General features: G+C 39.9%; 1 protein-coding gene and 1 long non-coding RNA gene across 2 annotated transcripts in view; one reads left to right on the plus strand and one right to left on the minus strand.

Annotated features, from left to right (window-relative positions):
* Positions 1 to 5,820, minus strand: part of LOC120223503 — a 27,022-nt gene extending 21,202 nt beyond the window's left edge. Inside the window, exon 1 of the long non-coding RNA XR_005526315.1 lies at positions 5,423 to 5,820. This is a non-coding gene — a long non-coding RNA (uncharacterized LOC120223503). The remainder of the gene's footprint in view (positions 1 to 5,422) is intronic.
* Positions 5,407 to 23,835, plus strand: KLHL31 (kelch like family member 31). The gene is made up of 3 exons (XM_039221675.1): positions 5,407 to 5,460; positions 19,988 to 21,192; positions 22,914 to 23,835. Exons 2-3 carry the CDS (start codon positions 20,021 to 20,023, stop codon positions 23,644 to 23,646), a joined length of 1,905 nt encoding a protein of 634 aa, XP_039077606.1. The 5' UTR covers positions 5,407 to 5,460; positions 19,988 to 20,020; the 3' UTR covers positions 23,647 to 23,835.
* Positions 23,836 to 24,410: the final 575 nt, after the last annotated feature.

Genomic DNA, 24,410 nt, shown 5'->3' on the forward strand with positions numbered 1-24,410 from the left:
TTTCTTAAGTTCCATGCATGAATGAATTCATATGGCACTTGTGTTTCTCTTGACTGGCTTATTTCACTTAGTAGTATACTCTCTAGATCTATCCATGTTGTTTGCAAGGAGAAGAATTTCATTCTTTTTTATAACTGGATAATATTCCATGCTGTGTGTGTGTGTGCACCTTTTGGGTGTTGAGTTGTATCAGGTTTTTTTTATATATTTTGAATGCTAACCCTTCATTGGTTATGTCATCTGCAAATATCTTCTCCCATTCAGTAGGTTGCCTTTTAGTTTTGTTGTTTGTTTCCTGCACTCTGCAAAAGCTTTTTATTTTGATGTAGTCTCAATAGTTCATTTTTGCCTCTATCTTCTTGCCTCAGGAGACATATCTAGAAAGATGTTGTTATGGCCAATGTCAGATAAATTGCTGCCTGTGCTCCCTACTAGGATTTTTATGGTTTCAGATTTCCCATTTAGGTCTTTAATCCATTTTGAGTTTATTTTTGAGTATGGTATAAGAAAGTGGTCTGGTTTCATTCTTTTGCATGTGGCTGTACAGTTTTCCCAACACCATTTGTTGAAGAGACTGTCTTTCCCCCATTGTATAGTCTTTCCTCCTTTGTTGAAAATTAGCTGACCATATAGTTGTGGGTTTCTTTCTGGGCTTTCTATTCTTTCTGCTCCATCAATCTATGTGTCTATTTTTGTCTCAATACCATACCATTTTGTTGACTACAGCTTTGTAATATAGTTAGAAATCTGTGATTGTGATCCCTGCAACTTTGTTTTTCTTTTCCAGAATTGCTTTGACTATTTAGGGCCTTTTGTGATTCCATACAAATTTTAGGATTGTTTGTTCTAGTTCTGTGAAAAATGCTGCTGGTATGCACCTGTAATTTTCAGTCAATGAGCATGTAGCTCATTGTAGGCCTGCATACCACAAAATGAAAAAAGCCTTTGAGACTCAGTTACAACTCAGAATACTCTTCTAAACTTACTTTGCATGAACAAAACCAAAATTTATTCATCACTCATTTAGATCTTTTCTAAATTATGTAATCAATTAACCACTTATTTAGCACTAGTGTGTGTCAACGCTGTGTTGTTTATTGGGACCACAGTTATACACAAATCAGATATAGTCACTGCTTCGTACAAAATGAAGTGGTTAAAAGCATGGACCATGGAGCCTGACCAGGTGGGTCCAAATTTTGGTTCCATCCCTTACCAGCATGTGCTCTAGGATAAGTTAAGAGTTCTTGAGTTTTTTAATCTATAGAACATGAATCTTAGCTGATAAAAATGTTGTGAGGATTCTGTAAGTGTATCCATGAAAGACACATAGAAGCGTACTGTATTAGTTACCTATTGGTGCATAAATTAGCAGATTAAAACAATATACATTATTCTCACAGTAGGTCAGGTCTTACCTATGGTCCTTGTTTCATGAAATCACAGCACTGCACAAAGTACTGCACAGTTTGATTACTGTCATTAGTTGACTATTCACAGAGCAGCTTCGTGTCAGTCAAGGCCACACACAATTGTGCACAACACATTTGAACTGACAGATTTTGACATGTTAAAAATACAACTTCAGTGCACACTGGGGATCCCTGGTGCCAGAAACAAGGGTGATGGAAGGAAAAAACTAGTCCTTAGTAGTTTCCTCCTCCTTAATTTTAACTGAAGCACCCTCTCAAGCTTTGGCCAACATACAGTGCTTGATCTCCAAGCTAATGGCTTTAGCTAGGGGTCATGGCAGTGTTACTCACCTGCTGGTGCTTATCCAGGATATTCACCAAAGTTGAGTCTCATCTGAAGGCTCAGCTGAGGAAGGATCCACTTGTAAGTTCATGCAGGGATATTGGCAGGATCCACATCTTTAGGGGAATGTTTGACTAAGAGCTTCATTTCCTAGCTGGTTGTTCTTTGCCTGAGTATTTCAGATGTCACACTGAGCTTCATTAAAGACAGGAAGGGGGAAAGTCTCCTTTTAAGGTGAAAATAGGAATCTCTTGTAATATAGTCAAAGAAATCATATCCCGTCAACTTTAAGGCATTCTATTCTTTAGAAGTAAGTTGCTGAAAGTAAAGAGATTATTTAATGCTATGAATCCCAGGAGGCAGAGATCATTTCGGGGCCATTGTAGAAGCTACCTACCATAGTTACCTGGTACAGAGTAAGGATGTGCTAGCTTTTGTTATTTATGGCACTTCTAGTCAAATGAGGGGTTGCTGAACTGTGAAGTAGAAAAAGAAATAGATGGCACCTTGGGAGCAAGTATGATGACCTAAAGCCAGAGAGAGAGGTGGTATATTTGAGGTACTTGGAGAAGACTGGCTTTGCTAGAGCATGAAGATATTGTAGAGGAAAATAGGGATATGGTGGCTAAAAGACCATGTAAGCCAGAGAAAGATTTGGGACTTTATTCTGAGGAAATGGAAAGCTGTTGAATTTTCTGCAGGGAAGTTACATGATCAGATTTGAAAATATCACTTTGGTTACATTGTGTAAAGGACAGATTGAAGAGAAGCAAGAGTGGACATAAGAAGGCCATTTTGGGGGATTTCACAATGGTCCAGTGAGAGGTGATGATAGCTCAGACCATAATGGTAGCAGTGGGAAAGATATTACAAATATGTAATAAGAGGACACGGGGAATAATGAGATGTGGAGACAGGGGTACAGGGTGATGAGGAAGAGGCAAATGATGATCCCAAGTTCACCCTTTAAAGAACTAGATGAGCGATGACTTGTATACTACCAAAGGCAATATTGTAGAAAGAACATATTTTGAGGGAAAAGATGACTTTAGTCTTGGAAATAATGAATTTTAAGGAGCCTGTGAGATATCTAAGGATATATGAGCTCATCTGCCAAATGCAGCTTTGAGGATGGAAGAGAGTCTAGGACAGATCTGAAGCATTTTAGTCTTCAAGAGTTGCACAGAAGTTCTTCAAGAAAAGGAAAATGAGAATAAAAGATGAAAGAAATTGTAGAAAAAAACCAAAACCAATAGGATAAAAGAATTTTTAGTAGAAGTGATTGGTCAACTGTGTGGAATAATTCAGAAAGGTCAGGCTCTGGCAAATGTCCAAAAAACTAGTGACTCATGGTTATTTATGACTTTGTCACTAGCACTTTGTTAGAAGGGCAAACAGGAAAGCTTAGTTGAATTGATCTGGGGAGAAAATGGGAAGCAACATGATAAAGGCTACAGTTATAAATATACACAATACATCCAAGAAGGTTGCCTATGAAGAAGAGAAATATGGCATTATCTGGAGGAAATAGGGACTAAACTGAGAGCTTACCATTAAACAGAGGTAGAAATTGGCCCACAGAAATGGGGGTGCAGGGTAACAGAAGAGTGGGAAGAATTGATACAGCAAGGTTCCTGAACAGATGGCTATGTCTGTAACCCAAAACACCAGGAGAGGGGTTTAACAAGGCGAAGAAAGAAAGGTTATGGACTTCTTTCTGGTAGATTTGGTATTGGAACATTGAATGTGTTCTGATATAATGGCTTCTATTTCCTTTTTAACAAACCCTTTTCCTTCAGATGTTGAGTAGCCAAAGCATTGTAAATCCTTGCTACTCAAACTGTGGTCCTTGGACCAGTGATATCAGCATTACCTATGAACTTGTTAGAAAAACAACCCCAGACCTACCTTATCAAAACTGGTTTTTAACAAGATTCCCAGATCACTCCTTCTTACTTCTTGAAGGACCTTTCCATAATCATATCATTGTCGTCACAAATACTGATATAAAGATGATTTTTATCACTCTACTAAGATGCGAGTTGAATGCCCTGGCCCTTGACTGGAATCAAGGAGGTGGAAACAAGAAGGATTACTTGGAAGTGGTTCTCTATTAGCTTTATGTAAACCATAGAATAAAGAACTTCTTTGATTTATTTCTGACACATTCAAAGCTAGAGATCTATGGTGAAAACAAAGACTTTTTTAAAAAAATCAAAATAGTTTCCCTTGCTAAAAAAAAGCTGAATGGAATTTAAGTAGAAGGGATACCTAAGATTCTAACCAGTGAGCTGAGACGTGACATGAGAACTAACCCCAGTACATATGGAAATCATAAAATCGTAGAGTTTGAAAGATATCAGAGATGATCTAGTACAAGCACCAGCCAGAGCAGAGTCCCTTCTACTTCTTTTACTTCACCGCTTCCCCTCATAAAGAACTGGATCCTTTTCATCATTAGGATCCTTTTTCATCATTAGAACCAGTTGTTAACAGAATTTTCCTTCCTTATTTTTAATAGTTTCCTGGACTTTCCACCCATTGGGTCCAATGCTGGCCATGTTAGGTTGCAAGAATTTATACTGAATCCCTTTGTTGCACAACAACCCCCAAAACACTTGACACACAAGTTTCATCTATCCTAAGTCCTCTCTCGAAACTTTGCTTCAGATAGTCCCAATATGTACAGCTCCTGAAGTTCTCTTCATTCCAGCCATCTCCTTTCCAGTATGCCAAAGGGCAAAGCAATGCCTACTTACACATCACCTGAGTAATGAAGAATAATTTAGAATATTAATTTTCCCCGATCTAGTTCTCTATTATTGCAGCCTAATATCACATTAACGGTTCGCAGCCATTTCACACTCTTAGTGTCTATTAAAAGCTCGTGGTCAATTGTAATCCTCTGATTTTTTTTTCATATGAAGTGCTGCCAAAGTAGATATCTTTCCACCTGCATGTATGCCAGAGTGTGCAATCATCTCAGACCTCCCTGTGCATCACTGGAGAGTCAAGGACTGGTCTCAAACCTCACTCTCTTCAACTATACCATAACTCTAATAATGTCGATATCACATGTGAGGTATCAAAGAACGCACCTTGTCCTCCTAAACATGTGCTCCTCTATCTAAAGAACAGCCTATTTATAAACTTGGGCTTTGGGGAGGACCTGAGGTGACCAGGCTATTTACCTTTCTAGAAGCGAAGTTTTGATTCACAGCCTTCCCTTCTTCTTACCAAAGATGCTTCCCCAGCCCCCACCATCCCTGCTTCCAACAATTAAATATCCTAATTTTCTTTCCTCACTCCCAGGGTGACTGACTCTTGATTTTTTTTTTTTTTTTTTTTAACTACTGAGCGGGTCAAGAAACCCAATCCCTCTCCAGCAACCAGAGCCCCGCCTCAGCCCCAGGAGGCTGGGAGTTGAAGGCCAAAGAGGGAAGTGGGGGAGGGGGGCTTACCCTCCTACTCTAGGGCTGAGGAGCTCAGGCTCTGAGCCTCATTTGGTTGGACGGCCAAGGGTCACTCTAAAAATTGCCGCTGCTGGGACTTTGTCAGGTGGCTGCCGGTGGCTCCCCACTGCATTTTCCTTCTCCCTCCCTTCCTCTTTCTCTCTCTCTTTCTCCACAGATTGCTTCCCAAGAGGAGCCTGCTGCTGAAAACTCACCATCACACGTCTGTCCTGAAGCCACTTCACACAGGAGGGTAAGGAGCTGGGGCCACGCTCTCCAATTCCTGTCTTCTAGATTCAAGGGTGCGTATGGGTGTGTGGGTGGGAGAGGGTGGCCAGGACCGCGTGCTCCAGGATCCAGAGCTATTCACTGACTGCCGTCTACCACGGGCCGCGTTGCTCCTGTGCCAAATGGGAAATTGGGACCCAGAAAACATTTCTTGAAATGTAAGGAATGACATAGATTAGGAGAATGTCTTCGTAATAGAAATGCATGAGAGAGATGCCTTTAAACAGTAAAATTGCTTGTTGTTTCTGTTAATAATTTTACGTCTCTAAAGCCTAATGTATTTTTTTCTTCCTCTATTTTATACAGAAAGGAGGGACAAAGTACATTCTTAAACTCTTTGAATTCCCAGAAATATTCCTACTGGCAAGATAGAAACTCCCCCATTAAAAGAAAGTATTTTTGATTGAACCATAAAACAAATTTTTGTTCTCAGTGTCCACATATGGCTATGTTGACCATACGTTTTGGGTTAGAAATGAAACGGTAAAGTGGAAAACCCCCCTCGAGTCGGACTTAACTTAAAATGGCAAGCAGCAGAGGCTGGAGTGTTTCTATTCCCGGAGTCGGTCCTGATGAGCTCCGACAGATGCAGCACAGGAATGTGACAGGACAGAGAAGGCGCAGCTGATTCGCCCCTTTGGCAAGGACACATTCTGGGATCCCAGCTCATTCTGGCATGAGAGTGACAGTGACACTTTAGCACACATGGCTTTTCAGCTTGCCCCATGTGGAGTCTCTCCGAGGAGGCAAGGGTGGAAGGCAGCAGAACAGAGAATGTTCTTAAATATAAAGTGACAATTCTCTTCTACAGCTAGTTCTAGACGATTTTCACTTGAGAGCTGTGTCAGGCCCGGACACAGTGTAGTTAGTTCTTCCACAGGGACTTGCCCACTCCTTGAAGACAGTAGAACTATGTGACCGTTTCTTGTCTGTGCAATTCTCAGCCCAATGGTTATGGGTCTTCAGAACCGCATGAAAGATCTAGGCCCACTCCACAGGAAAAATACACACAAACACACAGGCATCACATGTTTTATAATATTCCAGAAATTTTCATGGAGTCCATAGACTCACTTGAAACCCAACCCAGAACAAGGTTGCCGGATAAAATATAGGATACCCAAACTACGTTCGAATTTTGGATAAACCACAAACCAGGTGTTTTTTTTTTTAATAAGTATGTCCCAAATATTGCAGGGGACATGCTTATTCTAAAATATGACTCAAGGTTTGTCTGAAATTCAAATTTAACTGGACATCTCATATTTTTAGTTGCTAGATCTGGCAACCCCCTGTCCCAGTTGGTTTATCTGTATCTGATAAAATTGATTGTAGGGTTTTGAAAAATCGTATTGAGGAAAGAAAAAGATACAGGACCAGACTTTGACAATTGTGGCAGCAAAAGCCAGCTGTTTATTCTTAACTCTCTGTAAAGTGTTAGAACTGAAAGGTACACATCTCCTCATTTAATGGATGATTGAAGTGAATTCCTACTCGGTTGAGGTTTTGCCGTAGGTCAGTTAGATGGTTAGAGCAAAAAGAACACCAAAACCCAATTTCTGGCTCTGTGACAACCAAACAGACATTAATCTGAATATTTACATTTCCAACCAATTCCCCAACCCTTATACACACAAAAGACTGGGAAGAGAAAGAGTTATTTTTCTAAAATTTCAACAAAACCAAAACCAACATTTTAGTGCTGGTTCTTTGCATCCTATATGTAGTCTCAGTAAATGGAATTACAGTTAACTCTGTATGATTTCTGTATCCTTTATAGATAAAAGCCAGGCAGAGCCCTCTAGCTAAATTAAACCATATGGAATTAATACTTGTTTTTAAACAAAAATTGATAATTTTATATTCATCCCAAGACTTAATGAAAGGAAGCGCTTTATTCTCTGATCAACAAATTCCTGTAGGGTCTCCTTGAACCTATTTCTATCTTTGGCTTACCCAACCGATTAGACTTTTATATCTTTACTACCTGTAACAGGATTAAGAAATCCACAGGCTCTAGTACTTCTCAAATTTATTTTACATTCAAAAAGGCATTTCCTTTGTGTCAGTGTTTGGAGTTTTTATAACTCCATTTCGTGTTCATTATATCCAAATTTTTATCTTAGAACCTTGGTTCTGCCTCACTCAGTCTGTATCTTCTCATGCTAGAAAGAGCTAACTTTTTAACCTGCTACAGATTTTAGCCTCCCCTGGGTTTAAGGGAGGTGATTGTGGGGGGAGAGGGTTTAGGACTCAATCTGGGCTTGAATCTGTGCGCCACTGCACACTGCATACTTCTGTGACCTTGACACTTTTTAAAAGTCTCTCTGAACCTTAATTTCTTCATTTGTAAAATGAACATAATATACCCTATCTTTTAGGATTTCAGTGATGCTTAAATTTTTTTTTAAGTCCTGAAAAGTACTTAACCCAGGGCTCAGCACACAGTAAGTTCTCTATTAAATGCTAGCTATATAATGATATTGAATAGACATGGAGGTAACAGTTTACATTTAATATATAATATAGATTTATGTTTGGTGTTTTATAGTTAGGAATTAATTATGAATGTACTTAAATTTGGCAAATACAAAAGATGATGAAAAATGTGATGGCTTACATGACGGTTGTCATGTGTTCATCAGACATTGAATACATGACACTATCGTAATAGAAATGACATAAGAGCCAAAATCCACGGTGGACAATGAGAGGAGAGTGTGGGATTGCATTTCTATTACCCTTCTGCCTAGTTTCTAATGGACAGCCCTTCCAGGGGACCCAAGGCTGCTCCGGGTAATACCCGATGGAGCGGAGAGGGAAGGAGGTAGGCTTTGGTGTCCATCACCAGAAAAAGAATTCTCTGGGTCTTCTGCACAAGATGAAGGGATAGTTTGGAAGTGTAGCGAGCCTTCTGTAACCCTCTGTACCCTGTGCAAAGTCTTTCTTTCACCCAAAAAAGGAAGGGATAGGAAAAGATTGGCAGTGCCTCCCATTATACATAGCTGTTCATCCCATTACACAACCTCTTCTGCTGTAACTGTACCAGCTCCTCTTTCCAGCAAGTCCTACTATGGTAGGGGCTGTGTGAAAAGTGCAAGTCCTAACTGTCTCAGGGAGCAGGGAGCGTGTGTCATTCTTCTTTTCTTTGATTCTGTAGTGGGGGTGAGATGGCCTGCAGCTTCCTAGAGCCCCGCCTGGTAGGGAGAAAGAATCAGCCTGTTGTGCTTTAAGAAAAACAGTGAAATAGTCTTGTAATTCTCCCAGCCTAGGGCATCTCAGCAAGGCTGTGCTCCTCACCATGCAGACCATGACCCTGGTCAAAGCTTTCCTAACCTCTGCCTAGGGTAACCATGGTGATTGCCCTGTCAAGAAGACTGGACAATCCTTGAGCAGCTGATCACAAGCCATCACTCAGTTAAAAAAAGAGAAAAAAGCTTTAAAAAATTAACAGTAACTAAAACCCTTATCCAACTGTGAGCTAATATATAATTGAATCAGTGAAAATGGAATGCTTTTAAAATTTATTGCTTAATTTCTAGGTTATACTCTAGATTATGTATGTAAGAACCTATCTATGCAACTCATTTTCAAAACACCTATTCCTCACAACCATGTTGTAGGGCTGTCATTGTGACCGTCATTGGCCATCACTTACAGTATGACTCAGGGCACACATTGAACATTTGTATAATTGTAGAAGAAACAGTGACAGTTCTGGCACAAATTGGTTTTGAATGCATGTTTGCATATATCCTAGTGACTCAGTGATATATTTTGTAAATATTCAATTCTTTCTGATCGTTCCTTGTACAATCACCCTGGAAGCCCAGCGCCACGACTGAATGAGTAAATGGAAGTGGATTACATTGTGCCACTACCTTCACACATCTGCTCCTTAGGCTGCCCTTTTACAACTCGCTTCCTTTAAAGCTGTCCTTACTCTTTACTTAAATGTGGTTGTGGAAGAATGTTGGTCGGTCAAGTGACATGGTGAGTGTGTATGTGTGTGTGTGTGTGTGTGTGCTAACACGTATGCCCGGTGTAACATGCCTGTGCCTGTACTCCCCGGAAAGGCCCCAGTGTGAGGGATCTGTAGAGCATGTTGGAGGCTTGTCTGTCTGCCTGATGAGAACAGAGCCTCTTGGGTTTTGACCTGCCATCATGAGGAAGCTAGTCTTCTCTGCAGCAGGACCCTGAATAGCTGCCTTCACCATTCTTACTGGCCTATGGTCCTACTCAAACTGAGAAAAGCTATGGCCAGAGCCCCATGCAAGGCCAATAAGAGTTAGAGGGGCAGGCCCAGTAGAAGAGCATTTGTCAGGATACAGGAGTCTCTAAACATCTCTGCAGCCTAGAGGACATCATCAGCGCTTTGCCCAGTGTCAGAGCAGTGATGGACCCTCAGACTCCTCTGAGGTGTCTGTGGTGTACTTACTGGAAGAACATGGCCCAGAACACCTGGCCAGGTAGATGTACAGCCTCACCTCCAAGGTGCACACCTAGGAAAAGGATGTAGCGACAGGTGTAGTACAGAATGATTGAATTTGTGAGCATGTCTGGGTAAATATGGCCACTAGGAAGTTGAAGGCAAACTCTGGTTTCAGTAGTCTTTTATGGTCTTCTGACTGCTTCTCTCCTTATACCTCCCCTAGAGAGAGCTGAAGAAGCCGGTTACCTGGATTTTGAGGGCTCTAAAAGACCTCTCTTATTTTAAGACTGTATATATTAAAATATTATTTAGAATATTAATTAAGGGATGCCTGGGTGGCTCAGCCAGTTAGGCATCCAACTTTGGCTCAGGTCATGATATCGCAGCTCATGAGTTCAAGCCCTCCTTGGACTCTGTGCTGACAGCTCAGAACCTGGAGCCTGTTTTGGATTGTGTCTCCCTCTCTCTCTCTGCCCTTCCCCCGCTTATGCTCTGTCTCTCTGTCTCTCTCTCTCTCTCTCTTTCAAAAATAAATAAACATTTAAAAAATGTCAACAAAGAGCATGTCTTTAAAATAAAACAAAATAAAACAAAACAAAATAAAATAAAATACTAATTAATAGGGGCACCTGGCTTCCTCAATTGGTAGAACATGCGACTCTTGCTTGTAGCTTTGAGTCCCATGTTCGATGTAGAGATTACTTAAAACTAAAATCTTTTTTAAAATATTAATCATAGTAAAATTGAGTTAAATGAATTGACTAATATTATGTAAAATATCATTTAAAGAATAAAATTAGGGGCACCTGGGTGGCTCAGTCAGTTAAGTGTCCAACTTCGGCTTGGGTCATGATCTCACGGTTCATGGGTTCAAGCCCCATGTCAGGCTCTCTGCTGACAGCTAGCTCAGAGCCTGGAGCCTGCTTTGGATTCTGTATCTCCCTCTCTCTGACCCTCCCCTGTTCGTGCTGTTTCTCTCTCTCTCACACACAAATAAAAAAAAAAAAGAGTAAAATTATATATATGTAATAAACAGCTGACCCTTGAACAGCATGGGAATTAGGGGAGCCAATCCCCTGCACGCTCAGAAATCTGCATGTAACTTGTGACTCTCCCAGAAACTTAACCACTAATTGCAAGGACCATAAGACATCACATTTTGCTGTGTCCTGGAGAGACAGATTCTTTACACAGAAGTGATTACGGTCACACAGCCCATTAAGAGAATATTTGCAACCCTTAAGCTCACTGCAGTAGCAACAGGAGGGTGCTATGTAATGATCACGGTTGTATTGTATGGACTACAGTTAATTTTATGCAGTTATGACTTAATTCTGCATCTTTACGTTTGTTAATGTTTCTCTCAACTACAAACAATGCCACACATGGCCTGTAAGTGTTTGTATGTGTAAGCTTTGATACATTTTAAGTTGTTTATAATAGGTTTGTGTAAACTTTATGGTAGCAAATGATAAAATAGACTAGCAGCTACATACATTTTATGCATTCATGACATAGCAGACTTTTTCTTAATGTTTTCAATATTTCTAGATTATGTGGTTCATCAGTAAGTTTTTTAAATTATTGCAAATCTCCAAAAAACCTCCAATGTATTTATTGAAAAAACCTAGGTGTAAGTAGACCCACATAGTTCAAGAGTCAACTGTACATATACATGTACGTATATATCTAGATAGACATCTATACATGTATATGTATATGTATATGTATATGTATATGTATATGTATATGTATATCTATATCTATATCTATATCTATATCTATATCTATATCTATATATAAAGGAAATAGAAAGTGGCAACAGGAGATAAGAGACGGAAGGCCTAGAAGAATTTCTACGGATTTCACTAGGACCTCTTAAGGAGATTTCTTAATCCTTCTTGATCACATACTAATTTATTGAGTTCGAGCCCTTCCCAGCATCCAACGACCTTTATGCATTGGCCTGATCTCCCTACCCAGCTTCTCCCTCAGGACTCAGCCATGAGCCTGCACATGCTGAGTCATGCCTCCCAGCTTCAGCATAAGGCATTTCCTCTACTTCTAATGACCTTCTCCCCCATGCACCCACTCCTCTTAAAAACACCAGCAAGACCTATTATCTGCAAACCCTGCCATCCCAACACCACTTCACCAAAATAACACTTTCATTTGAATCCTTAAGTCCAGGTTTATAGATTCAATCTGTTTCATGTAATTCTGTGTTGCTACATAACCTATAACCAAGTGTCCCAAGTTTTCCAAATTTCTATGGTTACCTTTATCCTTCGTACCAAAATAAAAATAATCTGTTCCTCATACTGTGTAATTGCACAAATTCCAGTTCTCTCCCTAGGGTTTTAAAAAATTCTTAGAAATGTTCATATGTTCTAGAAACACCCCGCTGCCCCTGGGTTGCTGTCTGCCATTTCTCATTCTGGGTCACTGTGTATGCCTGTCCTCTCTTGCCGCCTGCTCCTCATGATTGCTTTCCCATAATGTGCCATTTTTCTCTGACTCACTCCACCTCAAGGCTTAAACAAGTTCCTTTCCTATTCCCAAAGACGCAGAACACAAGGTTGTTTATTTTCATGAAAATGATTGAAATTTTTTTCAACACTCGCTTTTTGCTAGAGACTCTGCTACGTGCTGTATTTGCATTAATTTCTCATTAAGTTTTCATTTGCAACCCTGCAGGCAGGCACTGTTAATATCTTCACTTTAAAGACAAATCAGTGGAGACTCTAAGAGGTTAGGTAATCTGTGGTGAGTCTTACTTCAGATTAGTAGCAGAGCTGTATTTATGTCACATTTCATTATCATTTAGTTTGAAATATTATCTAATTTCTCTTGTGATTTCTTCTTTGACTCATGGATTATTTAGAAATATACTGTTTAATTTCCAAATAATAGTCTTTCTAGATAGATTACTGTTACTAATTTCTAAATTTAATTGCAGTATGATCAGAAAACATACTCTGTATGGCTTCAGTATTTTAAATTTACTGAGACGTGTTTTGTGGTGAAAACAAAAACCTATGTGGCCCAGCATAGGGTCTGATCTGTCTTGGTGAGAGTACCATGTGGACCTGAGGAGAATTTGTTTTCTGCAGTTGTTGGGTGTAATGTTCTAGAAATATCAGTTAAGTCAAGGTGATTAATAATGTTGTTCAGGTAATCTATACATTTACTGATTTCTTTGTCTAGAAGTTCTGTTAGTGTCTGAGAGTTATTAACACTTTCAGGTATAATTGAGAATTGCCTATTTCTCCCTTTAATCCTGTCACTTATTTTGTTTCACATAATTTTGAAGGCATGTCATTTGCACATATAAGTTTATATTTGTTATATCCTCACGCTGATTTGACCTTCTTATCATTATAGAATTCCCTCTTTATCAATGGTAATTGTTTTTTTTAAATGTATTCCACCTGATATTAACATAGCCACTCCAGTCTTCTTATGCCTATTTCTATATATAACTTTTTGTATCTATTTTTTTTTTTAACCTATCTGTGTCTTTATATTTATAGTGAGTCTCTGGTAGAGGCATATATTTGGGTCTTGCTTTTGCTTTTCTTATCCATTCTGAAAATGTGTGCCTTTTAATTATATTGTTTCACCCATTAACACATAATATAATTAGTAATATAATTTGATTTAGGCTTGCCATTAAATTACTTGGGGTGGTTTGTCCCCTCTAATTTTTGTTCCTCTGCTCCAACTTTCCTGCTCTCTTCTGAATTCCATTTAAATTTATCCATTGGTCTTTCAGCATACTTTGCATTATTTTTAACATTTTTATTTATTTTTGAGAGAGAGAGTACAACCAGGGTAGGGGCAGGGAAATGGGGGCAGAGGATCTGAAATGGGCTTCATGTTGACAGTAGGGAACCCGATGCAGGGCTCAAATTCAAACCATGAGATCATGACCTGAGCAAAAGTTGGACACTTAACCAACTGAGCCACCCAGGTCCCCCTTACTTTGCATTCTTTAAGTGGTTGTTTTAGGGTTCTGCTGTCCAGTACCATGGTCATCAGTCACACGTAGTCACTAAACACTTGAAGTGTAGCTAGTCCAAAATGAGCTGTATAAAATACACCTTGCATTTTGAAGACTTGGGGTGAAAAAAGAATGTAAAATATCACATTAATAATTTTATACCAATTACATAGTGAAATGATAATATTTTGTATGTATATGGTTGAAGAAACTATATTATTAAATTAATTTCGCTTGTTTCTTTTCAACATTTTAATGTCACTACTGGAATTTTTAAAAAATTTTTTAATGCTTTTTATTTATTTCTGAGAGAGAGAGAGAGCGTGAGCAGGGGAGGGTCAGAGAGAGAGAGACAGAATCTGAAACAGGCTGCAGGCTCTGAGCTGTCAGCACAGAGCCCGACGCGGGGCTCGAACCCACCAACCGTAAGATCATGACCTGAGCCGAAGTCGGATGCTTAACTGACTGAGCCACCCAGGCACCCCACTAATGGAATTTTTTTTTTAGTTGCATATGTGACTCATATTATATTTCTATTGGACAGCACTGCTCTAGAAATTACAATATACAAAGTTAAATTCTCACAGGCTACAGAAGTTAATATTTACCATTTCACATAAAATAGAGTAACCTTGCAATCATATAGATTTATTTACCATCACCCCACCCTTTATGCTATAATTGTTGTATGCACTACATCTAGAAATATTAGAAACCCCACAAGACAATGTTATCAATTTTGCTTTGAAGAGTTGTATGAATTTTAAAGAAGTTTAAAGGGAAAAAAAAAGTCTTTTATATGCATCGAGACATTTATCATTTCTGACACTCTTCATTCCTTCCTGAAGATCTAAGTTTCCATTTAGTTCTCCTTTTGGGATTTCTTTTTCCCCAGAATTCCAAGCTCACTTTCCACTGGATGTGATTGCCACAAACTCTGTCCTCTGTTTCTTTGATGCAGCGATACTTTCTGTTGGAGGTGTAGCTGTCCTGTGAAGTGCCAATTGCAGACTACTCTTAGGGGAAAAGCCACCAAAAGACAAAACAAAACTAAACCACCCACAAAAATACACCCCAAAACTTTGCAAGAGTAGGGGAACTCATCCTATGCTATTTCTTTTTTCCAACTCTTGACTCCTCTACAAAATCATCCTGCTTTTTTTTTTAAGTTAATTTATTAATTTTGAATCTCTGAGAGAGCACGAGCAAGGGAGAGGCAGAGAGAGAGAGAGACAGAGAAGCCCAAGCAAGCTCTGTCCGTACACAGCACATGGAGCCCAACGCGTGGCTCAAACCCAGGAGCTGTGAGATCATGACCTGAGCAGAAATCAAGAGCTGGATGCTTAACGGACTGAGCCACCCAAGCACCCTCATTCTGCTTTGTATATTCCATACAGTCGCTTGGTAGTTTCCCCAACTTCTCTCCCCATGCCTCCAATACATGGCCCCCCACCCTCCTCCCCAGAGCAGCTTCTCAAACTCAAGCAGTCCTTCTTCAGAGGCTAAGGTCTTCACAATGATACCAAATGATATTCCTATAGGCAGAGAGGGAGCTAATCAGCAATTTATCAGACTTTATTAAGAATACTTGGGGCGCCTGGGTGGCTCAGTCGGTTAAGCAAGCATCCGACTCTAGCTCAGGTCATGATCTCACGGTTCATGGGTTCGAGCCCTGCATTGCGCTCTGTGCTGACAGCTCAGAGCCTGGAGCCTTTTTCAGATTCTGTGTGTGTCTCTCTCTCTCTCTGCCCCTCCCCAGCTTGGGCTCTGTCTCTCTCTGTCTCAAAAATAAATAAACATTAAAAGAAAAGAATACTTGATATTCCTCAATTAAGTGTGATATAGGAGAATAACAATGTAGAAAAGGAAGATTAAAAACTGGAAATCATATATTATTGCTCCTAGAGCCCACTAGTCACCCTTTCCTTTGGAATTCCCTGCTGGCCCTTTGTCTCCAGAGCCCCATCATATTGCTGTGTTATTGAAGCTAGGTTCTCTCTTTTCTTCAGAAACCTCGTAATTATACCCCATCCCTGATACAAGAATGATACACTACAGTATACCAGTTGTTAAAATAGTGAGATCCTTCTGTACAGATCTGGTAAATAGCCAAATAAGTGGACAGATAGTTGCTGCCCTGACCTCCCCCTGATCCCTCCCACTCCTCCAGCCTTCTCCACGGAGCCCCTGAGCCCCACTACTATCCAGCAACTGAAGACTTACACAGTTATCCAGGGAAGCCTCTGGAACTCAGCTCCAGAACTGTGGCCTGTGACTCCATACTATTTAGTAGGTGCTCTGTTCTATCAGTTGTTGAATATCTTAAATATCACCCTATATGCTACCAATGAATACAGTAGTGGCCCCTTATCCACAGGGGATACTTTCCAAGACCCCCGGTGAAGCCTAAAGCTGCAAATAGTACTGAAGCTTATGTATATACTATGTTTTTTCTATACATACATACCTAGGATAAAGTTTATTTTGTAAATTAGGCACAGTAAGACATTAACAACAATAATTAATAATAAAATAGAATAACTATACCAACATACTATAATCCGAGCTATGTGCTTTCTCCCTCAAAATATCTTACTGTACCTTATTCACTCTTCTTCTTATGATGGTGAGATGATAAAATGCCTACGTGATGAGATGAAGTGAGATGAATTACATAGGCGTTGTGACGTAGCGGTTAGGCTACTCTTGGCCTTCTGATAATGTCAGAATTCGTCATCTGCCTCCTGACCACAGCTGACCATGGGTAACCGAAATGGAGGAAAGCAAAACCACATATAAAATGGGGACTCCTGTAATCATTTAATCATAGATGAATAGAATATTTAACTTTTCAGTCTAAAACTTTGATATTACACTTTAAAATCAGGATTTCCTCCAAAATAGTGAGTAATTATGAGTCCAACATCTATATGAACAAAAAATTGTCCAAAGGGCCTTTTCCAAGAAAATAGACCAGGCTTTTTCCAAAGACACATTGGTGCTTCTACTCCAGATAGGAGAAACTGATGTCGAAAAAAAGAATTATTCTGCTGTGCTTACCTAGTTACTTGTTACCATTTTATACTTGTCATGCCTTGTCTGTCTAACATAAATTACATATTGTATTACTCTATCACTCTCAGCACAGTGCTGCCCACACAGCAGTAGGTGTCTGATAAGTACTTGCTGAACAAAATTTTTACATTTTCCCAGAAAAATCCATCAAGAGGACACTAACTACCTAAGTCAAAGGCATTTGAAGACTAAATTGATGGGGGCTTGAAAATCAATTTCACAAGGTCAGGACGCATCTGGCTTGCTTGCAAGAAAGAATGAAGCAGGACACACGTGCTGCCATCTTATAAACAAATATAAATTTGAATATGACAATCTGAACTTAATGAGGAAGACAAAAGGCCCTGGCAGAGATAGATCTGTTTGAGAGATATGTTTCCCACGTACTTGCCATGATTCTTCTACAAAGAAATAAGGACAAACAAAATAAAAAGGTTATGGAATTTTTAACATATATTCCAGTAATTAAATTGAAGGCCTTTCAAGAAGGGTCAAAGCCAAATTTTACCCTTCAGGATGAATTCAACAGTGAGATCTAAAAGACACACACACACACACACACACACACACACACACTTCAAAATACTATGAAATGCCTGAATACCCAAATGTCCATCAGTAGTAGAATAATTGCATAAGTTTTATACCTCTTTAGTATGGGATTTTCTGAAACTATGAGAATGATGTGAATGTATGTGTGTACTGACATGGAAGGAAGTACTTAAGTTACTGCTAGGTGAAAAAAACAAATTGCTGAATAATATAGCATAAATGTGTTTTGATGTAAGTTCTCATATCGTGGTAGGCTGGAGCTGACTCTTACTGGTGCCTGAGAGCCAATTGCTACATTTTCAGGAATTTGATAAGCTGGTTGTTAAGCAGTGGATAGCTTAAAAGCAGCCACAATGAGTGTATTTGCACCAAAGAAATCCATGCCTTACAAAAAAGGACTTTCGCCCCTGCTCAAAAATATGCAAATACAAGTTTGTATAAGCTTATCCAATTATCCAAGCTTATATATACCAAACTGAGTTGTTGAATTTATACATACTGATGTTGCAATCTTAAAAATTAAATTTAAAAAAACACAGTAATCTTACAAAAAGTGAATATTACCATCCTATAAATAAATCCATTGAAAAGTATAACATCTTCTAGTGACTATGCTCACTATTTTGAAAAAGTCTAAAACAGTTTAAGCAATGATGTTTTAAGGGCTAAGGCATGTATTTGTTAATCTTAATATATTTCAGATCTGTTTAATACTAAAGCTTAAATCACCTTACAGGTTCAAAGTCACTTCATACAGGTTTAAAAACTGGCTCAAATATTTATAACATTGATAACAGAAAATGGATACTAGCCATATAAATATATCTTTATGAGGATAATACTCTATGAGGCACATTCCTAGATTTAGATTTAGCATCAAAGGCTGTATCAATCATACTCCCATCAGTAATGTATGGAGAGCACCACACCAGTATCTGATATTATGAATATTAAAAAATATTTTAACCATCTGATAAGCAAAATGTGTCCACAGAAAAATAAAAAAGGATTTCTGTATTTCAGTTGACATTTCCCTGATTATAATTAGTTTAGCTTTTAAAAATATATTTATCAACTATTTGTATTTTATTTTTTGTGAACAATCTACTTAGCTAGGCACAGTCTTTGATAATTTTTAATTGGATTATGTTTTTGTTAACTGTTGGAGTTCTTTAACTATCATGTCAGTTAACTTCTTATCTGTCAAGAATGCTACAATTTTTAAAAAGGTGGCGTGCGCCTGGCGGGCTCAGAGCTTAAGCATCCAATTCTTTATTTTGGTTCAGGTCATGATCTCACAGTTCTTGAGATCGAGCCCACTTGGGGTTCTCTCTCTCTCTCTGCCTCTTGCTGACTCGTGTGAGCTCTCTTTCTCTCTCTCCAAAAATAAATAAACATTGAAAAAAAAAGTTACAAACATTTTTAAAATATCAATTGCTTATCTTTTAAATAGTTGGAGTTGTTTTATAGTTTTCTTTTTTTTTTTTTTTTGTATTCAGATATTTCTGTCTCTTCCCCTATGGCTTCTGGATTTGGGATTACGCTTAAGAAGGCCTTTCCTAAGCTAAAATTAAAAAACAAAAAGAAAAACAACACCTACTTTGTTCTAGTCTTTGTAGTGTGTGTGTGTGCGTGTGTGTGTGTGTGTGTGTGAATGTGACTTAGGGATTTCATCCATCTGGAAGTTATTTTCATGACTACATAGAGTAGAAATTAATTGAACTAATGTATCATTACAAGTCGTTACCCACTGATTTTTAAATTCCACATTTATTCTAACATATATACATTTCACATGGATTCCTGAATTTTAGTATTTTATTGAGGAAAACTTCAGAGTAGTTATAATTCACTTTTTCATAAGAGTAAACTAAGCCCTTCAAGTGGTGTTTAATTATTATTCTATAATTACTATACAGTTAGAACAGAGAATATTTGGTCATTTATGCTATATAAAATTACTTGGCACTATAGGTATTGAGAAGTCTCATTTGATAATATAAAAATCTTTCTAGAATTAACTTGGGTTCTTGATGCTGAAGCAAACTGTCCATAAAATGTGCATCTAGGGGCACCTGGATGGCTCAATCGGTTAAGCATCCAACTTTGGCTCGGGTCATGATCTCATGGTTTGTGGGTTCGAGCTCCACATCGGACTCTGCTAACAGCTCAGAGCCTGGAGCCTGTTTCAGATTCTGTGTCTCCCTCTCTCTCTGACCCTCCCCTGCTCATGCTGTCTCTCTCTCAGAAATGAATAAAACATTTTTAAATGTGCATCTAGTTTAGTATAAGTCTGTAAGTCCATTTTTGAGGTTTAATCTAAATTATGCCATTAAAAAACTATTTTGAAAAAGAAGTTTCTCAATGTAGCATTTCAAAGCTCAATGCACAGTTGAAATAAAACCATGCCTTTTTTTTTTTTTTTTGTAGCAAGATCTTGCCTGTGACAGTGTGTTTGCCAACATGGCCCCCAAAAAGAAGACTGTAAAAAAGAACAAAGGAGATATCAATGAGTTGACCATAATCGTAGAAGATAGCCCCCTAAACAAATTAAATGCTTTGAATGGGCTCCTAGAGGGAGGCAATGGACTTACGTGCATTTCTTCTGAGCTATCAGACGCTTCTTATGGCCCCAACCTCTTAGAAGGCTTAAGCAGAATGAGGCAGGAGAACTTCCTTTGCGACTTAGTCATTGGCACCAAAACCAAATCTTTTGATGTTCACAAGTCAGTGATGGCTTCATGCAGTGAATACTTTTACAACATCCTAAAAAAAGACCCATCTACCCAAAGGGTGGATCTCAATGATGTCTCACCACTGGGCCTGGCTACTGTGATCGCATATGCCTACACTGGAAAGCTGACTCTCTCCTTGTATACAATAGGAAGCATTGTTTCTGCTGCTGTTTATCTTCAGATCCACACCCTTGTAAAGATGTGCAGTGATTTTCTGATACGGGAGATGAGTGTTGAGAATTGCATGTACGTTGCTAACATTGCTGAAACATACTCTTTGAAAAATGCAAAAGCAGCAACCCAGAAATTTATCCGGGATAACTTCCTTGAATTTGCAGAATCAGATCAGTTTTTGAAACTTACGTTTGAGCAAATTAATGAACTTCTCATAGATGATGACTTACAGTTGCCTTCTGAAATAGTAGCATTCCAGATTGCAATGAAATGGTTAGAATTTGACCAAAAGAGAGTGAAATATGCTGCAGATCTTTTGAGCAATATTCGCTTTGGTACCATCTCTGCACAAGACCTGGTCAATTATGTTCAGTCTGTACCAAGAATGATGCAAGATGCTGACTGTCACAAACTTCTTGTAGATGCTATGAACTACCACCTACTTCCATATCATCAAAACACATTGCAGTCTAGGCGTACGAGAATCCGCGGGGGCTGTCGAGTCCTTGTCACTGTTGGGGGACGTCCAGGCCTCACTGAGAAATCCCTTAGTAGAGACATCTTGTACAGAGACCCTGAAAATGGATGGAGCAAGCTTACAGAAATGCCAGCCAAGAGTTTTAATCAGTGTGTGGCTGTGATGGACGGATTTCTTTATGTGGCCGGTGGCGAAGACCAGAATGATGCGAGAAATCAAGCCAAGCATGCAGTCAGCAATTTCTGCAGGTATTTGATCTTGATTAGGAACTGAAATGGTCTAATCTTATAAGACAAGAAGTAAATTAGTCATGTCTGTTCAGTTAGTTCATTGGCTCAGTAAATCAATAATGATAATCCCACATTACATGCACATAACAGTTCACGTTGCATAAAGTACGTGCATATATAGATAGTGCACCCCAGATTTCTGAATAAGCCTATGAGATGAGCTGGGAAGATGTGGTTATTCTGGTTGTACATGTGAGAAATCTGATACCCAGAGAAGTTACACCACTACTAAGTAGTAATTCACATTTTCTCATTTATAGTAAAGTGCCCTTCCTAATACACTGTTTTTCTAAAAAGAAACTGAGTACAAACATAGTTTTTAACACTAGGTGGTAAGAAAGATCACAATAACACGAAATTTCTTTTAAGTGACTGTACTGATGACTGTCAGATTTATAATTAGCAGGTACAATGAGATCATTAAAAATGTGACAGGCAATTAATTCTAAATATTTATATGAACGGTGAATACCTTAGAAATTTTCTACATTTTTGATGCATGTAGAAATAGTAAAAGTATAATAGAGCCTTCAGAAAATGGTATTCAAACGCCATGTTATTTTTGTATATTTATAATAAAAGCAACTTCCATATATTTGAAATGTCAGAAAGTCATGCTTATATCATGATACAAGTACAAAGTCAAACAACTAATTAATGAGCAAGATCTGAAAATTTATACAGCATATCATGAAAAATAGTCTTTATTATTTCATTATAAGTCTGTGCGTCATTTAAATGAATCCAAACAATTAACGGATTTTTGTCCTTTATAAGTGGTTACGCTTTGATTTGGAGGTTAAATGGGACAAAAATGAAGGAATATCAAACTAATGGAGAGAGTCTGTGTTTACAATACTTTGGAACTATGTAAATAGTTGAAATAGGTTTTCTATGACTGCTTATTTTCCTCCTGCTGATAATTCTTGCTAGTATTCCAGTCACTGCTTTTGCAGTATTGATTTCAATGCCTATGGTATAATAACTATAATATAGAACACTGTAAAAATATACCTCTAACCTAAAAAAAAAAAAACTTCTCTGTGCAGAGGTGCTAGAAAATAGAGAGGTATCAAAAGTTAAACCCCTGTTGATGCTTTTGGATATGAGTTCCATTGATCTCATTCTAAACAGATGAAGGAAGACTTGGTGGAGTGCCTTAGCTTTACTGTTGCAGTGGCCAGGACAGGTGTATGAATGAGAAGGTGTTGGTGAGAGATGGAGAATTCCAAGTAGCCAACTCCTATCTTAAGCAGTGAGAATGAGCGAGGGATGGTTGGTGTCTGAAGGTATGTGGAAGTGACGTTAATGTGGCCGTGTTCCCTTTCTGCTTGCCACAAATAGCCAGTTTCCACCGCCTCCCCCACATGCACGTCTCATAAATCCTCCCCATGGTGGATATTTATGGAGGAAGAGGGACTGGAAGGTTGGTCTCTGTGGGGACTTCTCCAAGTGGCAGCGGAGTTTTATAAACGGGTGTAGGAGGAGTCACCAATGCCCGGCCTTTTCCAAGTGTCACGCTCTCTTACTGGCTGAGAGAGGAACACCAGCCTCCAGGTGCGGGTAGGAAAGCCTCCTTGCAGGAACAGTGTCAACATTTCCACGCTGTGCTTTGTGGAGTCCCGTGGGTTCCCCGGCCGCCGCCAACAAGGCTGTCACACTTCCTCTGCCATTTTCAGATACGACCCCCGCTTCAACACCTGGATCCACCTGGCCAGCATGAACCAGAAGCGCACGCACTTCAGCCTGAGCGTGTTCAACGGGCTCCTTTACGCCGTGGGCGGCCGCAGTCCCGAAGGCAGCCTGGCCTCGCTGGAGTGCTACGTGCCCTCCACCAATCAGTGGCAGCTGAAGGCGCCCCTGGAGGTGGCGCGCTGCTGCCACGCCAGCGCGGTCGTGGACGGCCGGGTGCTGGTGACCGGCGGCTACATCGGCAGCGCGTACTCGCGCTCCGTGTGCGCGTACGACCCCACCGGCGACTGCTGGCAGGAGCTGCCGGGCCTGAGCACGCCGCGGGGCTGGCACTGCGCGGTCACGCTGGGCGACAGGGTGTACGTGATGGGGGGCAGCCAGCTGGGGGCGCGCGGCGAGCGCGTGGACGTGCTGACCGTGGAGTGCTACAGCCCCGCCGCCGGCCAGTGGAGCTACGCGGCGCCGCTGCTGGTGGGCGTGAGCACGGCGGGCGCCTCGGCGCTGCACGGCCGCGCCTACCTGGTGGGGGGCTGGAACGAGGGCGAGAAGAAGTACAAGAAGTGCATCCAGTGCTTCAGCCCGGAGCTCAACGAGTGGACGGAGGACGACGAGCTGCCCGAGGCCACCGTGGGCGTGTCCTGCTGCACCCTCTCGATGCCCAACAGCGTGACCCGGGAATCCCGAGCCAGCTCGGTGTCCTCCGTGCCAGTCAGTATCTGAACCCAGGTAGATGCGGGAAGAACAAATAGGCATTCGTGGGCAAACTCTGAGTTAGCGGAAAGGAAAATATATAACCCTTACTACAATGATTGTCTCTTCGGCCATACCGAGGCATAGGTCTTGGTGGTTTTAAATTCTGGGTATGTCTTAATCTACCTCGGTGTCTTTTTTTTTTTTTTTTTTTTTTTTTTTTTGTGAGCAACAAAGAGAAACCACTTCTTTCAGCCACTGGGTGGCAGCAGAATTCGTTGCAGGCACTCTTCCACCCCCCGTTTTCCCTTCATGAGTAGCGGTTGCACCCACATCTCAGAATTTTCTTTTACACTTTAGTACGTGGGAAGCTTATGCGAGTAAGCAATTTCAAGTACAAAAGTTTATCGTCCTCTCTCTTCTTTTCCTTTAGGGAGTTAAAAGAATTCATTTATAGTTTTTATTTTCAAATGGAAATCCATCCATATCCATAAAGACTTAATTCTGTGTTTAAGTGCCGTTTCTTTTTCTACACAACACTGAGTAAAGAATATTGAAAGGCATCTCAGGACAAAGTCATAAAGCTTAGGACAAAGTTTGACTGGAAAGTAACAGGGGTTCCTCCCTGGGACCCTCACATTGATACCTCACATTGGTTTATCCCTTGTTCTCTTCTTCCTCTGTGCCTCAGTCGCCAGGGTATTTGCAATCAAGAAAACACTGCTCTCAAAGAAGAGAACTACTAATCGTTTAGTTGATGGTGTAAATTTAGATCATTTTGTTGCTTCTCCTAG

This window comes from Hyaena hyaena, unplaced genomic scaffold, assembly GCF_003009895.1.
Source record: "Hyaena hyaena isolate Hyena2069 unplaced genomic scaffold, ASM300989v1 scaffold_997, whole genome shotgun sequence".
Lineage (NCBI taxonomy): Eukaryota > Metazoa > Chordata > Mammalia > Carnivora > Hyaenidae > Hyaena > Hyaena hyaena.

Excerpts from the sequence above, each read along its gene's own strand:
- KLHL31 (XM_039221675.1), top strand. The coding sequence starts at position 20,021 with ATGGCCCCCAAAAAGAAGACTGTAAAAAAGAACAAAGGAGATATCAAT. Across the intron at positions 21,193-22,913 it reads GCAGTCAGCAATTTCTGCAG|ATACGACCCCCGCTTCAACA; the intron begins GTATTTGATCTT and ends TGCCATTTTCAG.